General features: G+C 39.9%; 2 protein-coding genes across 2 annotated transcripts in view; one reads left to right on the top strand and one right to left on the bottom strand.

The window, feature by feature from the left end:
- Positions 1-18,759, bottom strand: part of IKKbeta (I-kappaB kinase beta) — a 526,241-nt gene that overhangs the window by 166,097 nt on the left and 341,385 nt on the right. The gene's annotated exons all lie outside the window — the stretch shown is intronic.
- Positions 1-18,759, top strand: part of LOC135700907 (CD63 antigen-like) — a 152,082-nt gene that overhangs the window by 100,415 nt on the left and 32,908 nt on the right. The window contains exon 2 of the mRNA XM_065221575.1: positions 1,656-1,770. Within this exon, the coding sequence (XP_065077647.1) occupies positions 1,708-1,770 (63 nt within the window). The 5' untranslated portion in view covers positions 1,656-1,707. The remainder of the gene's footprint in view (positions 1-1,655; positions 1,771-18,759) is intronic.

The following is an 18,759-nucleotide window of genomic DNA, read 5'->3' as shown; positions in this document are numbered from 1 at the left end:
TCAAATGTCGGAAAACCACACATGCACTAAGAAATCATACCCGTCTACCCGGATCCATCTGGGATGGAGGAGAGGTAGTAGCTTTCCATGACTTAAATTTGAACCCAACAAATCAGTCGTGTTGGTTGCGCTTCGTTGCAAAGTTTGCTCCCTCCGTTTGTTAGAGTTACTACCATCTGTTGTGTTCAAGTGCCTACTTCAGTATTCAGTATCGACAAGTTGTGGTTCCGATTAGCTACAGGTACATGTAACGTTTCTATATTGATTGCATCGGTATTCAAATCCACCCACCTATTATTGTTTGCTGATTGATACCGATTGCTTTCAGGAGTTTACAACTCCTTATGAATCCTATTTCGAAGAATGTATGTGTTTGCTTGGGTGTGATTCTGAGGGCAGATATCTTTTCCATGTAGTTTTCCATTTCTACATGGGGATAGACAGAACAAAAAGTTAACATGGATTCAACTTTTTCGAACCATACCTTTTATCGATTTTCTTTGTTTGATTTTGTGCCTATTAGGCTAAATGGCCAGAAGAAAAGAGTGTTCCCGGGAATATAGCACTTGCATAAACTGTTTAAACTTAAAATATCTTAACAAGGATCATAAGTGCATATTGGTATTCGTTTTATTGATTGTCTTATTCCCAGTTGAGGAAACAAAACTTTAGTTCTTTTATTTGTTTATTCGTTAAATTGAAATCAGCGATTGTACATGCAAACTCGTTCGTCATTGTATGGTCCACCTGTCAAATGCAGATTATTTGTGACTGTGAGTGACCGTAAATGGTATTGTTTCAGCTTTCAAGCATGTACGTAATGTGGCTTCTTGGCATTTCCCGTCCGAAACAAATGGCCGTGCTACCTTTTTTGAAACATGACACTCCTTCTAACCTCATTAAACGGGGCGGCGTGAGCCACTGCTCCAGTCAGTTAACCTACAGCAAATCGTTCATGACCCGTCTATGCTGCCAGCAAGATATTTATAAACCATTCTCCCTGTCTGGAAAATTGATACGTTGTGCACGTAGCCGTACGAATCCAACAATCATTATCGTTAAATGCTTTGTACTCCCGGGCCCTTTTCTGGGGCTAAATTACATTTAGGGTAAATTTTGCATCGTTGTGATAAGAGGTTTACCCAAAAACAACAAAGCTCAGCGGAAAGTGGAAACCTCTTAAGGAGAATACCCGGCAAAACAGAACAAGACGGATCTCATAACAAATTTAAATCACATTTTGCTACTATATCTCACCAAGCTATTGGTATGTTGTTTAAATTGATCTATTCTGCTATCGGATCAAAATATCATATCAATAGCAAATTTTGCTTTGACAGCAGAAAACGCTATTAACTTGTTATAGCGCACAACTTATCAATAACATATTAAGATGTTGAAGGTAAAATGTGATATTATTTTGCTGCCGTTTGGCTATTCCCCTTTACCCGGAGAACACACACATCACTTCGAAAACAAAAGGAAAAGAAAGCCATAACGAGTCATAATACATAAGCCATGGCGGTGGTTGCAAACTTTCAGCCCGGAAGAAGACTTCAAATTGAATAAACTTTAGGTTAACAAATTTATCGTATCAAATTATCTGCTTATCGCAACCCGAGTAAAACTTTTCCTTTATCTCCATCTCTTTCCAGAGCGCAGTTCTTCAAGCACCCACACAGTTGCTGGTAACGAGCAACCGCCAAAATGCCGTCTGTGGGAGTAGCGTGCGTTCGATACCTGGTGTTTTTCTTCAATTTCCTGTTTGCGGTAAGTGTCTCCCTCTCAGCACACTAGCCCTTTTCACACGCACACACACACAAACAGTGTTGTACAGTATGCGCCATAAAATAATGCGAAAATTTTCATACTAATAGTATGAAAGATTTCGCATTGCCGCATGATGCCTACAGTATGTGGGCTCTTGCCAATTCAATTTCGCCAAAGCAAAAGCGTTCAAATTACACAGTGCAGTAGAGTAGAGGCACTTCCTTTTCCAACGGCACCGCGATGTATCGCGGAAAGTCACGCGATCTTATTAGCAACTTGGGTGTGCACACTACACTGTTGCATACCACAAATAGGCGGTGAATTAATTCAATTTATTAGCACAGGAAAATCCTTATAACGAAATAACGCCACGACGAAGAGACGGTCCACAGGATGCGGAAGCTGCGCTGATGACAATTTTTCCGGTCTTGTGTGTATGTGTGCAGGTATTCGGCTTGTGAAAGTTGGATACTGATTTCTAGGCAAGCTACTTCCCGTCACCACCGGCTGATTATTGCTTGTTAGTGAAATTTGTTTTCTGTTTGCTCTTGCCTCTGGTGGCTGCTGGAAAATGGTGGCCTCAGGCTCTTTGATCTGGAGTTGCTAGTTTGGTAGAAGTTTATATTTGTTGGCTGGCCAAATCCGTCAAATAGCTAAGCAGTTATCATTTTTTTTTTTAAAAAGATTTTCTACCTTATAAGTTGCTTGTTACCACCGCCTAGTGAGGGACGACAAGCCAAAGAGGCAAAATAAAAAAGTTTGCTTAAGGGGGGATTCAAATATGACATTCACAAATTTTCCACGACACGTGGGTGTAATTCCAAGGGCATTCTGCAGAGAACTCTAAAGAAATTCTGGAAAGTATTCTCAAGCTATTTAATGTAGAGCTTCAAGCTAATTTTGAGGATAGTCAAATAACTTAGAGAGAAGTATTTCAAATTAATTCTCTGGTGAATTCCAAGGGTATTATGAGTAAATGTACATGGCAATTATGAAGAGAATGTCATTGGGATTTTAAGCAGAAGCCCAAGAGTATTCCGAATGAAATATTGAGTAAATTCAGAGGAACTTTGAGAAGAATTCAAATGGCAATTCCAAGGGACTTCTGACCACAATTGAGCATGAGCCTGAACATCTAGATAGAGCTGGATTTAGGGCGTAACAACTTTTGTTAACAATGAATTCTTTCGATGATTTCTAGGAATTAAAGGCACGCCCACGCAGTCCAACATAACCATCGGGTAGGAGAAGTCTTCCTCTGTCCGATGATGATGTTGATTTGTGTGGACAAGCCTTGACTTTTTAGAAATCATCGAGAGAAGCCATTGCTTACAAAAGCTGTTACGCCTCAATTCCAGCTCTATCTAGACATGATTGATCGCCTGCGGTTGCTACTGCGTTATTGATACAGAGAACCGATCGATCATGCTTAGGACTACTGTGTTATCTGATCGTGTGCCAGTTTTTGGCCTTAGTAGTCTCCTTTAAAAAAAATCCATTCTTAACCGAATTTATTTCGATGAAAGATTAAAACATAGCTGTTGCCATATATTTACGCAAATAAAACCATGAAATTTATTTCTAATTTCAGTTAATCTTACCCTAGCATAATGCACGTTCAATTAGACGGGGTATAGGATTCCGCTGATACACATTGGTGATCTTAAATTTTACAAGAGGCAAGGCAATACCAGCGCCGGCCGCGTCCGAACGCTGGTCAAGAAAGGAATGGGTAGGAATGTGTTGATGTGACACTAGCTTTAATAGAAGCCGATAATTCCTCTGCACTTCCACGAGGAATCACTGGGATGTTTGGTAAGAGCACGGAAACAAATCCGATTCCATTTTCATGAATAAAAAATCATGAAATGTAAATAACTTGCCATCCCATGAAATCGTAACAATGATTCATGATTTCGTCATGGAAATTCATGCTTTCATAATGCAGTGGAATCAAGACCGCTACAAGCGTTACACGTACTTGGCAAACCGTGTTCATAAACCGCACTACATAGGTATCTTTTATACTCTTTTGTCTACCATCTTATACAAGTACAAGGTTCTTGGTTCGAATCCAGTCTCTTGCTTTATTTAAAAAAGTTAAACCCATGAATTTAGATCATGATTTCAACTCAATTGAATTCATGATTTTGGGAATAATTGCTGCGTTACGCAAAAGTTGCTCATGATATCATGAATATTATTCATGGTGTATTTTCATAACATTAAAATACGCTTTGTTCATGGTATCATGAGTCATTTTTCTCATTTCGGAGATCGGATTTTTTCCCGTGAGGGTTGGGTTTGGAGCAGGGTTCGTTTTGGTAAACGATAAGCTGAATTGATGTCCTAACGATCATATAACGCGAAAGAGCTTGGGATTGACCCTACGGTCTTCTGTTCAGTAGCCAAACACGTTTTCCAGTAGGCAAACTACGTCCTTTTTACACGATAAACAAACGATTTTATCACAAATCTCTTTAATATGAAAGGACCTGGGACCAGGCATGGAAAATCAGTTGCATTCATTTCGTGCATTCATTTACATTCATATGCCTCTAACTTTTTTCTTCAACAGCATTCCGCAAAATGATGTATAGAGCTTTTGTAGGTTTTGTTATGAGCTACAACTTTTGTTAACAAGTCAAATCCGTTTCTCTTATGCATGACGAACCAGAGCGAACAGAAGCCACTATTGTTTTTCAGTGAATGTATTTTACATTCACTGAAAAACAGTAACAAGTTCTGCTCGCTCTAGTTCGTGATGCATAAGATATACAGATTTGAGTTATAAGCAAAAGTTGTAGCTAATCACAAAACCTAAAAAAGCTCTATACATCATTTTGCGGAATGCTGTTGATGGAAAAAGTTAGAGGCAAATGAATGTAAATGAATGTATGAAATAAATGCAAATGATTTTCCATGCCTGCCTGGGACCGCGTTTTTCTCCTCAGTAAACAAGCCACTGCAACCGACGATCTTTCAAATCCGAAAAGTAAAACCTACGAAAAAGCGTTCATTAAGTTCCACTTTCACGCGACGTTCAATGTTTCGATTAAGCGGCGCTGGTAATGTGGTGGTAAGCGTGATTGCCTCGCACTTCAAACGGCCTGGGTTCAATCCCAGTCCGCGCCGCCGGGATTTTCTGAGAAACAAAATCTCTGATCACGTCTTCCTTCGAAAGGGAAGTAAAGCCGTTAGTCCCCGGTCTATGTGTTGATGGGTCGATAGGTAGGGTCCAGGTGTGGGAGCTGCCTCCCTGGCATCGCACAGTGTTGCTTTTTGCCGTTTTCGTGCGCTTTTTTAATAGCTTCTCAAACATTGATTTTAGGGGTATAGTTTGCTTAAAGATGTTTTTGCATATGTTAATCCGCTTCTTTTGATGTAGACGGTTTGGTGATTAATCTACCTAAAAGTGAGATCAAAAAAATATTTTTTTATATGATTCAAATAGAGACCTAGCATCTTGAATAAAGTTGTAGCAAATGTTATTTTAAGCAACTTTGCTGAACACCCAAAATTTCTAGCTCTTATAAATTGCGAGATATGTATCATTTTTCTTGAAAGGCCCCTTTAAATCATGTTTGTTAGTATAACTGATTTTCTAGTCATCCTACAATTTTGGTTTCTTCTACAACTATATTTTGCATGTTTAAACACATGCTTTTGCTGAACTGTAACTAATTATCTCTTGAAACAAAAAAGTTATTCTTAAATAACCGTTATTTTTAGGGGTATTTGTTCCTCAAATAACTATTTCCGGCGCAAATTGGCGCAACATTCTAGGAAGGATTCTGAATCTATACTTATTTTGCTGCCGAAAAGTTATAAAAACATGTGGCAGCACGCGCTCTTTTAGGGGTTTTTTAATAACTAAAAAACTCCTGAAAATGTCTAATTTTTGAATGCATATTTTAATTTTAAGAGATAGCATGTTACAATGTTGTACGACAAACAACTTTTTACAATATGTTAAAAATATCGAAAATCTAGGAAAAAAGTTATATAATACCTAAAACAATGATTTGAAGGAGTATTAAATTTAACTTTATCTTGAGTAAACAAATTTATGCGTTTTATTGATAGTAAGCTGTCAAATTCAATAATAGTAGAAACGGAAGAGGTGAACTGCTGCAAACCGTTAAAAAATGGCGGAATCATCCACTTCAGGTATGCGTATGTGATTATTTCAAGAACCGGAATGCAAAGAAGTGTATTCCTTTGTTAAATTTATATGCTAATAATAATGTTTTGGTGTTTAATGTTTTTAATGTGATAAACTTGGTCTCTTCTCGATTTTAATTGAAGGACATGCCAACGGTGAAATTTCAAAATATTCACAAGCACGTTATCGAAGCGTACGCAATCAATTCCTATGTCTCTGGTTGTTCCTTCTAAAAAAAATTTAAAAAAAAGTTGCTTAAAATAACAAACTATACCCTTCTCAAACATTGATGAGAAGCTATTAAAAGGCGCACGAAAACGGCAAAAAGCAACACTCTTCATCGGTAGCATTGGTACTCAGTACGGAAAACAAGATCGACAGAAAACAAATCCAAGAAAAAAAAATGTTTCGATTTGCTCTTTACACATTGTTTAGTATTTCATAACAAGCTAAGACCGACGTGACTCGCAATAATGTATCCCAAACCGAATCAAGCATGCGCCCTATTTTTCTAAACATTTCAAAGCGTTCCGTCCAAGATCTATCAGTTACGACTTTCTACAATAGTAGCCTGAGATAAATCGTAATGTCTTGCATTTGGGTGCACACATTACCGACAGTATCGTTTTTCTTATGTTCTAACTAAAACCGCAAAATAGATCACGCGTGATCGAGGTTATCCCGCCAAGAAACAAACGGATTGTTTTTAACTGGAGCAAGCTCACCATATACAATCACCATCGCAGCACCAACACAACCTTAAACAAATTTTGGAAAATTTCGAAAAGAAATAAAAGGAAAAATATATACAACCACATAAAAGCACATAAACGGGGAACATGGTACTCTTCCTGTTGCAAAACCCTCCACCATAAAACCTCCATCAAACTCTTTGGATCACAACACACTATAAACAGCGAAATTTTCTGCAACCATCAAATTTACGATGCAACTTTTGCGTACATAGCATTTTATTAAATACAACTAGGCACAAGTCCATTTGATACGCAACTTGTTATTTAAAAACAACTTGATAATTAAAAAATAAATAAAGTAGGTAAGCGCTGAGCAATTTACCCAGTGAAGCTTATCCAAAAGTATCCCTTCTTTCAAACATCTCTAATTTTAGCTTTAAATTTAATTTAAATTACCTTCACAATTCAACAGGCATTGTGACTACTTCTCCGAGTCTTCTCACTATTAACAAGGCATAAAAAGTAATATGGACTAAAATGTATTCCTTTGATTAATGAAATCCTGTTCCCCTAGTTTGAAGTTATCAGGACTAGTAAATAACGCACCACGACAAGGTGGTTCTCGCGGTAACACCGCGATTTAGGCCTTAATTAAAGAGATAAACGCGATTAAAGATTTTGAACCCCGGAACACCCCGCAAGTCGCGATTTAGGTTTTAACTACCTTAGCTTATAATGGATAATGGTTGCTACTCCGTTAGACCTCGGTGTCATGTTGGATGAAAAGCTCACATACACTCGCCACTTCTCAACCACGTCAGCTTGGATTCATGTTCAAAATATCCAAGGAATTTCGTGATCCTCTGTGTTTTAAAGCCCTTTACTGTTCATTGGTATGCTCACTACTGGAATTCGCGTGTGTTGTCTGGAATCCCTACCAAGCAGTATGGAGTGGACGATTCGAAGCTGTTCAACGCAAATTCGTCAGATACGCACTGCGCTATCTTCCATGGAGTGACCCGCTGAATTTACGACCGTATGCTGACCGCTGTCGTTTACTGGGTTTGGATCAGTGATGGAAAAGTTCATCAAAGTTCCCTATGACTCGCGAACTTTTCCCTTGGTGAACTTCGTGAAATATCGCGAACTTTTCCAACACTGGTTTGGATACTTCGTTGCTAAAGTTTTGCTCGCAGAATATGATGTTCCTGAGCTACTGGCCAAAATTAATCTGTATGCTCCTGCCCGAACACTCCGTCCGAGAACCTTGCTACATGAAGTAGTACATGCAACCAACTATGCTGCAAACAGTTCCTTTGCCGCCATGATTCATCAATTCAACGAAGCCTCTGACCTATTTGGCTTTGACATCAATGCCTCCAGGTTTCGTCATCGTTTGCTGTCGGCCAATTTTTAATTTTTAATGAGTGACTACATTTAGATTCAAGTGTTTCATTGAGTTGAGACTATCATGTCAGATGGACTATAATAATAATAAATAGGCTACTCCGTATTCATCCCAATTGCACAATGAATCAACTGATTGAGTGATTGGGAGTGGCCGTTCATTCTCACTGTGCAATTTGCAAAATATTGAAGGACCAATAACGGTGCCGGCCACGTCCTTGCAATCAGGTACTGGAAATGGGAGGGAATGTTAGATTGTGGTCTTTGCTTTATGAGAGACCGAATATACCTCTACCGAGTATCGCCACAAAGAGCAAGGGAGGGGGATTTCGTTAGTGAGTTAGGTTTATTCGATCATGATTCACCTTGATAAGTGATGCGATCATGATTTGGCTGCTGTGTTTTTATGTTTCTGAAAAATAAAATTGATTTTAAATGAATCATTGTAATCCTGCATCCGAACGAAGGCTGAAAAAATGAGTCATTATAATATGAATCGCAAAACATTCCATCATCGGAGAGCTGGAGGGAAACTTAAATACAGCTTTCCCTCGAAGAACACGTTACCCACTGAGTTCTACCCACCGCTTTGTCTCGGTGGGTTTTCAACCAAGCGCTCTGATTTTCTGCGAGTGACAAGTTCTCCATTGGCACTATTCACATGCAAAAAATCAGACCGACTGGTTGAAACCCCGCCGAGAAAAAGCGGTGGGTGCAACTCAGTGGGGAATGCGTTCTTCGGGGGATAGTTGTAGTCCAAATGAATAAATCCATTCTTAACGAAGGCTGAATAATTATAACCTGAATTTAACGATATTCCATCATTAAATAGTTTAAATAATTTAAATTAAAAAATCCTGTCTGAACGATGGCTGAAAAAGGGAACATAATCGAAAAACTGAACACAAATTGCAATAATTTATATCAATAGGTCCAGCTTGCTGGGGCCTCCCTGAGGTCAGTCAGTGAGGACCGGGTTCTATGAATAGCTCGGAAGTAAGCTTTAAAAAGTAAGTCATAATAATTTAAATCTGTTCTTGTTTCTCAAACAAATCGTATCAAATACGGTCTATTATTCTCCTGGAAAGACATGATGAACTTCCTATGCCTACGAAATTAAATACTGAAGTCCTGCGGATAATGTTATTTTTAAAATTAGGTTTCACCTCAAAGCAAAATACGTCGAAGTTTTTCTTCACTCACTTACACTACCGATCATAAGTTTAAGGACACCCCCAAAAAAATTGGACGTAACATGACACATTTCATTTTATTAAAATTTGCCCCGGATTATAAAAAATTGGATCATGGGCTGAGATTATTTTTTGAGATCACAGACTTTGCTCGGGATTGGGACTTGGGATTTACGACATAACTTTATTTTAAAACAAACAAATTTACAATCAACTGGGAATTGAAAAATTCTATTAAAGATTTGCAGAAAAAGTATACAAAATGTGTAATGTTTCACTGCATGGGCAGATTAAATTTATCTTATGCAGGTTTTGTACGAAAAACTTGCTTGTACGCTTTAACTAAAGGGTGTCCTACATCAAATTGCATCACGGAAAAACGCTTTAGAAAATTATCTAGTTGATCGATTTTTTTCAAACTTTCAGACAATAAAATATAACCCATTAGTAAGCTTTTGGCATATTTATTTCATTCAACTTAAATACCATAACCGTACGCTCGCACCTTACGCTCAACTCCACTCATTAGGTTCTGTACAACATCTGGCTGCAGCCTCTTCTGTACGGAAACCCACTTTTTCTTCATTGCATTCTCAGATTTGACCTACTTGGGATGCTTTTGTAATGTCTGCTCCATAATAACCCAATATTTTTCGATGGGCCTTAGCTCCTGTGCGTTGCGGGGGTTCATGTCCTTGGGTACGAAAGTGACCCCGTTGGCTTTGAACCACTCCAGGATCCGGCCAGAAGATCGTAGGGCCCTTGTGTTGCTTCAACAAGGGAAGCAAACGCTTCTGTAGACACTCCTTGAGGTAGATCTCCCCGTTTACAGTCCCGGCAGTCACGAACGGCGCACTCCGTTTGCCACATGAGCAGATCGCTTGCCAAATCATGTATTTCTTAGCAAACTTTGAAAGTTTCTGCTTCCTTACTTACTCCGGAACATCAAACTTGTGCTGGGCGGTGAAGAACAGTAGCTCCGGAAGCTGCCGGAAGTCCGCCTTGAAGTAAGTCTCATCATCCATGATGAATGAGGCTTCGTCAGCATCTGGGTGTACAGTTTCCGGGCTCGTGACTTTCCCACCGTATTTTTCCGTTCGTCACGATTTGGAGCCTTCTGCACTTTGTGCGTATGCAGTCCCTCCCGGTCCTTGGCTCTCTGAACGAAAGACTTGGACAGATTCAACTTTTTGGCCACATCCCTGACCGAAGCATTGGGATTCCGCTTAAATGCTTTCACGACACGCTTGTGATCCTGATCACTAATAGAACATCCATTCCTTCCGTTCGATGCTAACGTAGTAACGTTTAATCATACGACTCACCGTTGACTGCACGATTCCGAGTTGCTTTCCGATGTCCCGATGAGAGAGTTGAGGATTTTCCAGGTGCTTGCGCAAAATCAATTCGCGACGTTACTTTTCGGGTGACGCCATTTTTTCTACCTTTCGAAAAATTGACAGCGATAAAAATACACTCTAAACTACTTCTACCCAAGTTTTCAAGAGGAAATACCCAATGGGTGATTTTTTACAGCGTTATTTCCGTGATACAATTTGATGTGGGACACCCTTTAGTCCATTATCAGAACTGCCATTATGTTTGTTCTAAGAAAATAAAATCAGAGAATGTAAGAAACTCACACTTACATTTGATGTTCATTCCATTCTTTTTGCGAGTGCTCTTCTGTTTATTTTATTATTTGTAATATAATCAGTAATTCCTGATGAAAGTGAATGTTAAAGCTACTGGAGCAGATGGCAACAAAACTCATTTAAAAAACAATAATTGAATATTAATATTATCCACTCTGCCTAAACATGTTAATTTATTGAAATTTATGGTTGAATCCGTGAAAAAAAGAAACCACTGACTAGCTCGTTTCAGATAAAAAATTTAAATTTTTAGGTAAGTCCCTGGGAAAATAATAAATATCCTTACCGGGCAACACCATCTTTAGTTTGTGTGCTCTAAATGCCAATTATAATAGTACAGTGCCACCATGTTAATTTTTCACCAACATCAACCAAATTGATTTGCACAAACCATGCAAAACTTCTCGGTTCCACCGCGCACTCGGACGCAGCAGTCAAAAACAATTTTCCTAATCTTCCTTTTGTTCTCTTGAACCTACAAAAAACGACATGCACCATTTGGCTACTGGTGATGAAGTTGCGATGGATGAAAAAGCCATCGCTGCCAATTTCGTAGCCGTCACCAAAACCTAAGTGGCCAAAAAGCAAACGATGCATGAAGAATTCGTTCCAGACCGAAAAGTGGGCTACTTCCTGTCCATTTCGTGTGACCCGTGCGCTTTTATCAGACTTTCCCAATGGCTTTGTCGAAGACACTTTCCTCGAATGGACCCGACCGTTCGTTGGCGTTAGTAGCCGCCTCCAGTGCAAACGGAGTATTCTTGTTGTACTTCTTTTTCTTCTTCAACGGAATAAAATGGATTGGAATCTACTAGGAAAGCTTCATACCGATGCGATAGAGGAGAGTAGATACTAAGCTGATTCCCTACTTTCGGTTTTCTTTGCCATTGGGGGTGCCAATATAAGCTTTGCGATTGAAAGAAGATTATATTGGTCTTGTAGCAGGGTGTATCCAGGAGCAGTTTCGAAAGTGAATTAAAAATATCAATGGCCATTATTCTTTATGTTTTCAATAACCAAGAGAATGTTGCCTGTTGTGAGAAGTGCTGTGCAGATAATAAAATCAGATAGGAGTTTTGTTTTAGCGAGGGAAGATAGCCATTCACATCAACATACCTGCAATGAACACCGAGAGAAAAGTGGGTAAACTTGTTGGATTTTCTTTTTAAGGGTCGGATAAAAGTAAACATTTATCCAACGCTCGGAAGTTTGTGATTACATTAGCGAACGAAAATACATCGTAAGTTTCCACTCCAGCGCATAATTCAATGGCTTTCAATATGCCTTTGGGCGGCCATCCGAACACCGAAACACGTGCCGTGCATACTTCGTCGAATTTCGACAAAAACTCAATCTACCCAGATGGGACCCACTCGAACATCGATCCGCCTGCAAAGTCAACCAGTGTGTTCATTAAGCTTTGCTAATGGGCAGAGGGTAGAATTATTTTTCGGGCGAAATTTAAGATTGACATAGGGTGCTGAACGACTCCGTCAGTTGTTACCGGTTCTCGAATCGAACCCGCTATGGTTGGGAGCGTCTTTGCCGGCTTGACTATCTGCAGGTCCAAGCTGATTCGCTTTACCCGGTCTTGGCAGGCCGCCTTAAGCGCAGTTGGTACATGCGTACCTATAAAGCAAGATCATGCTAAAAGGCGGCTGGGTTCGATTCCCGGTCTGGTCTAGGAATTTTTAGGGTCGACAAATTTATCAAGTTCCCTGGGCTTACTTGTTACACAATTATACTAATGCAAAATGTGTACTGGCTTTGAAAGCTCGCAATGAACAACTATGGATGTGCTCAAAGAACACTAAGTTGAGAGCCGGTGTAAAGTCCCAGTAGGGACGTAATAAATCCAAATCAGTAGGAGAAGTCTTGGCGGGAGGTTTTAGTAGACATTGACAGACTCCACCGGAACGCAACAGTTTTTTTTTCATTGTTCCTGGTCATGAGCTGTACGCAGAATATGAAAACCGTTTCACGCTTGCATCAGCAGTGCGTGTGGCGTTTGCGGTTTGCTATTTTCACATAGCGTTTTTGGTTTTGTATTTTTTTTTTTCGGAAATAATTGAAATTTTGTGGTAACGAGTGATTGGAAACGATACAAACATTGATTTTACGTCAAGGATTTTGTGAGAGGAGTATCGGATGATACCTAAATGATACGTGATCTAATTGAACGGCACATGAATTGAAAACGTGCTGGATCCTTCGAGTTGCCACGGAAATACAATAATTCTCGGGCAAATATTCTAATCGATAAAAGTACATTTTTAAAACTGGCTTCAAACGTCAATTTATTGAACTATCAGTGCCCCCGCAAACTAACACCACCACCAAGAAGGGGTAAGACAGCTTTCGAGTGGGTTTAAGCGAAGACTACATATTAAGAAGGCTGACAACTTTGCCAAAATGCAAGCCTCAGATACAGTAACTATGCGCTTGAGAGAAAGTTGAGGCAAAGCATAGAAAACTGAGCAAATACACACACCAATCTTCTGGAGGTGGAATGATCGCTACACGGCAAATGAATTTTCCTTATTGGAGTACCGTTAACTCAAATTCGCAAAAACGTAGGTCACTCTAAGAATGAGTAAACCTTTACTCTAATATGAGTAAATGTCATTCATATTTGAGTGAAATTTACTCATATATGAGTGACATGTACTCATTCTATCTTATATGAGTGACATTTACTCATTCTATGATTGACCTACGTTTTTGTGAACTTGAGTGAACTCTACTGAAACATGAGTCAGATTCATTTGCCGTGATCAAATTTGTTCAAGTATTTACCATTGAGCGGCAGATGACGCGATTGTGCCTGTCTCACAGCGGTCGTATGAGACAACGGTATAGTGGCCAGTCTTCTTGATATGTTGTTTTCGGTTTAAGCTTATCAGCGATGTATTAAATGTTATGCTTGGCAATGATCCTATTAACATACAAATGAAGTGCAAACAGTAGTACCGATCATCACATATGCTGATTTTCTTTCTGTTTTTCAAACATAATCCTTGTTATACATCACGAATACACAAACAAGCCCTCATGCTGCCACTGCCGGAAAGTGAGAACAAAATTCATTAAACAATATTTGTCCGACTCCGTTACCCAGCTGCTGATGGCGCTACCATTTGTGTGGAAAGTTTATCGTGGATCGACATAATTAACGTGCTTCTTCTATCAGCTGTGGTTGATGGATTATATGCGTACTTATTTACAGGGCTGTTTTATATTATAGCAGTGCAAGCCGACTTCCATACTTTTTTTTTTAACTCTGTTCCAAATTCAAAATAAATTACGTTTCATTTTAACCTAGGTGCTCCAGTTACTACAGTAACTTACCAGCCTTAATTGTTATGATATATATCTAAGTGTTTTTACATTGTTCCTGCCTTGGCAATTCAGTATTTAAAACAGGTTTTTTAAACCTGCATGTCAGTACAACAATTGCCGACTTTCATACTACTTTGTGTCTTTGTTATTTGTTTATTTGTTTATTTGTTTATTTAATAATTCAACTGACAACAATTAATGTCTTAATGAATAAAACTTAATCTAAATAGTTATGGTCAACGAAACGAAAGTAAGTCAAGTAACCGGTGACGAAACACATTTGCTGATACGTTAAAGTCAAATTCGCAATAAAAGTAGTTAAATTGTCGGCTGATTGCACGAACTGGTTCATTCTGCGTATAATTTCTGCCTCGTGGCTCCAAAAACAAAAATTCGCGTTGACGAAGAGGTCTCTCAGGAGCATACATATTTAGCTGGGCCAGCAACGTTGGACAGTCGATGTCACCCGTGAGAAGCTTTCCAGCAAACATAGCTTGAGCGACCGTCCGTCGCACCACTAGCGGTTCGATGCCCAGAAGACGGCAACGCTCCTCGTACGGTGGCAGGTTCGATGAGTCACGCCAGTTCAAGAAACGAAGAGCATATCTCACAAATTTTCGTTGAACAGATTCGATTCTAGCGATCCAAGTGGCTTGGAAAGGGCACCATACAACGGCACTTGATTCTAATATAGACCGCACAAGTGAGCAGTAAAGTAATCTGAGGCATAACGGGTCCCGGAAATCATCGGCAATTTTGAAAATAAAACCCAGTTGGCGATTGGCTCGGGAAATGATGTCGTTATAATGGATTTTGAAGGTGAGCCCGCAGTCCAGAGTTACACCGAGATCCTTTATTTGTTCTACACGGGCAATGCAACGTCCAAAGAGCACATAGTCAAACATAATTGGTTCGTTTTTACGGTGATAGGAGATGACGTTACATTTTTCGAGGCTCAGGGCCATCAAATTTCTCGTGCCTAGTCAGCGAAAATACATAGCATATGCTGGAGATCCCAACAGTCCGAGAGGCTTTTGATAATTTTGTAGATTTTGGCGTCATCTGCGTAGAAGAGACGACATCCAGATGGTAACAACAGAGCGATGTCGTTTAAAAAGATCGAAAACAGCAGAGGTCCCAGGTTGCTGCCTTGCGGGACTCCTGAGTTGTTTGAGAAAACATTTGATTCCGTCGCGCCAATCTTGACTCGTACAGAGCGATTCACTAAGTACGATCTGAACCATTTCACAGCCGTAGACGAGACACCTAGTATCTCCAACTTAGCAAGCAGGATTTCATGATCCACCCTGTCAAAAGCGGCTTTTAAGTCCATGTATGCAGCATCAACTTGCAATCCAGCATCCAAGCTTGGCAGACAGTCAGAGGTAAACTGCACCAGGTTCGTGGAAACCGATCGCTTGGGGTAAAAACCATGTTGGTCCGTATCGATATAATTTTTACAGCACATAAACACAGCATCATTTACAATAATCTCGAAAAGTTTAGAGCAGGCGCACATGAAGGAAATCCCACGATAGTTAGCGACATTCCGTTTGTCTCCTTTTTTGTGAATTGGAAACAGATAGGAAAGCTTCCAGCGGGAGGGGAATTCACTTTGCTGTGCCGAGAAATTAAAAAGTCGCGCAAGTGGAAGGCAGAGGTTGACTGCACATCGTTTTAAAACTGACCGGGGAATTCCGTCAGGACCAGCAGTGATGTGAGGTATGTCAAAACTAAAAACATCACGTGGCATCCCGGAGGTTGCGACCAACACCTGTGTCGGTGAAGCGGAAAAATCGTGGAAGACTTGTTTGAATTGACGAGCAAACAAGCTGCATTTTTCACTTTCGCTGCAGGCCGTATCAACTCCGAGGAACATGGAACAAGGCAGCCCGGATTCTTTCAGTTTTGAATTTACAAACGACCGAAGGTTCGCTTCCGTGCGTCTCACGTGCCGATTATAGAGGAAGTGGTTGTAGTTTCGATAGCGACGACTTGCGAAATTAAACTGTTGCTTGTAGAACGGTGAGCGAGAGCTGCAGTACCTTCGGAGTGCGGCGGAGCACTGACGTTTTAGTTTACGTAGGCGTGGGTTCGACCATGGAGGCTTCTGCGGGGGACGTCTTGCTGGGACTGTGCGAAAAATAACTTCTTCCAGCGCAGAGCTGAAACAATCCACAGCATCATTGACACTAACGGCCGTTTCGATACAGTGCCAATCTATTTCCGCAAGCGCATTGTTCAATGCAGTGTAATCGGCCCGGTGAAAGTCCAGAAAGCAGCACTCGGAAAACGGTATATATTCAATTGGAGTGGATAAACTTAGTGACACGACGAGAGCGGGATGGTCGGCATCTAGATCGATCAGTGGCTCGACCGGTAGAGAAACAGAAGTGTCTGGTAATGCTGAGTCATTTGCCAGAACAATATCTAACAAACGTCCATTACGGTTGGGAAAAATGTTCGCCTGAGTGAACCCATGAATGTTAAATCCGTCCAGAAGTTCACAGCAAGCAACCGGCATATGCGATAGCAGAGGATCAATGAATGGTGTGCCACTGTCAGAGAAACGCCACTGTAAACCAGCTTGGTTGTAGTCGCCAAATAGGAGAGCGGGAGAATTGGGGCACAATTGAGACGAAATCGAGCCCAACGAATTAACGTGCTCATGGATGATCGTGCAGTCGTTTTTTTCGGTCGGGGGGTAGGTAGACTGCGCCTACACTGAGCTTGGTTCTTGGTAGATCCACAACAATCCAGATTTGCTCTAGCAGACTTGAAATGGGCGAGGTACTTACATAGCTGGTCAGTTTCGTTGTGACGGCGATCAGAACCCCACCACCACGCAATTTTTGACTGTTTAGGGGAGAGCGGTCGGTTCTGAAGACGGAATAATGCGATCCAAACAGCTGCGGTGAGTAAATCCGGTCATCCAGCCACGTTTCTGTCAGAACAATCAAATCGTACTCAGCCTCCGAGACAGCCAGGAAAAATGGGTCGATTTTAGTCCGCAGCCCACGCACATTTTGGTAGTAAATCCGTTATGTTGTGTCTTTGTTCTGTTATAATGAATTGAGCAGAAAATTCTACAACAGAACTACACATATCAAGAACTATCCGTGCACGTTATATCAAATTAAGATGCACCTACCGATATGTGCAGTAATACGTGAAATTATTCGAAAAAAAAACTATCAAACGTTTCACTAAAATCCGTTTAGTAGTGGAAATGGATGTAATATCGGCCTAAATGCCCCATAATTTGGGCCCATATATAAATTCAGCAATCGTCTAAATTTTCAATAGCAATCAAAAATTTCCATTAGTACCGTCTCAATGACGCGTTCATCTAGATAAAATTGATAAATAGCAGATTTTTAGCGATGGGTCCAATCTTAGATCCATAGGCCAACATTAGAGCCATTTCACCTACAAAAAAGTTTTAACTGTTTGATATTTTTTTCTTCATCTGAAAAAAGCTGCAAGGTTATATCCGATCTGCGTTTTCTCTCATTAAGTGAAACTTGGAGCATATGAAAGGACTTTGCCTTGACTATGAATGAGTAAAATTTCAGCATTTTTGTTTCATTGTACTCCAGGAAATGCCATGTTTAAATAGGCTACCCAAAAAAGAAGCGTTTTGCTAAAATGCTCAAACTTCTTACTGCTTCAGAAAACTCGATTAACCAGCAACCAAAATTTCAGAATATTTTATGGACCTGGAAAAAGTTATGGTTCTTTGAACAGCGTTTCGACTACCTGGAAAATACCTGAAAATCAGGGAACTACAGGGAATTCACTTTTGGACCTAGAACCTTACATACAAGGCATATTTCTCTATCAGATAATCTTATTAAAAAGTATGACTTACTAAATGAAAGAATGGTAAAGGTTTAAGAAAAGAGGATGATTTTTTTAAATACTTGTGTTTCTAGTTTCTTATTGTGTGATCAACTGAGCAATATGAATTAAGGATAATGGTCTTGCTTGGATGGATACATTTTTGGTCGCTTGGAGTAGCATGGTTATGATTGAATAATGATTCAAAGATACGTAAACAAGCATTCCCTTGACTGCCTAGAGTGGCATTATTAATGCCGCAGATACACTTGTACGACAAACTATGAACATGAGCATTATTTGTATAATAAGTTATGAGCACATAATGCTCATGATCATAGTTTATCATCCAAGTGTATCCACGGCATAAGTATTCTAGATCTTGATCTTGATCTAGATATGCTTAAAAACCTGGTTAACTCTGAAAATTAGCTTATCAGTAAAGTTTTAGTATTGAGATCAGTGTTGGGAAAAATCCAATCTCACCAATGAACAAGGCCACACTTGATTTTCCTAGACAAAAATCAACAAGCATACAACTGCGGTTGATATTGCAAGCTGTGATATCCAGGCTTGATGGAGCCTCACTCGCGAGTTTGTAATGAGCCGAGCATAGCATTTTTTTCTGAGGAGTAGAATGCGTACTGCGAAATCATTCCACTGAGCTTCAGAGCTTGTGAGCGAAGGGGAATAAA

Source organism: Ochlerotatus camptorhynchus, unplaced genomic scaffold (assembly GCF_037179485.1).
Source record: "Ochlerotatus camptorhynchus isolate MF236.1 unplaced genomic scaffold, CSIRO-AGI_Acam_v1.1 ptg000144l, whole genome shotgun sequence".
In the NCBI taxonomy this organism is placed as follows: Eukaryota; Metazoa; Arthropoda; class Insecta; order Diptera; family Culicidae; genus Ochlerotatus; species Ochlerotatus camptorhynchus.
The sequence above is the reverse complement of the archived record's forward strand: the minus strand, read 5'-3'. Positions and strand labels throughout refer to the sequence as shown.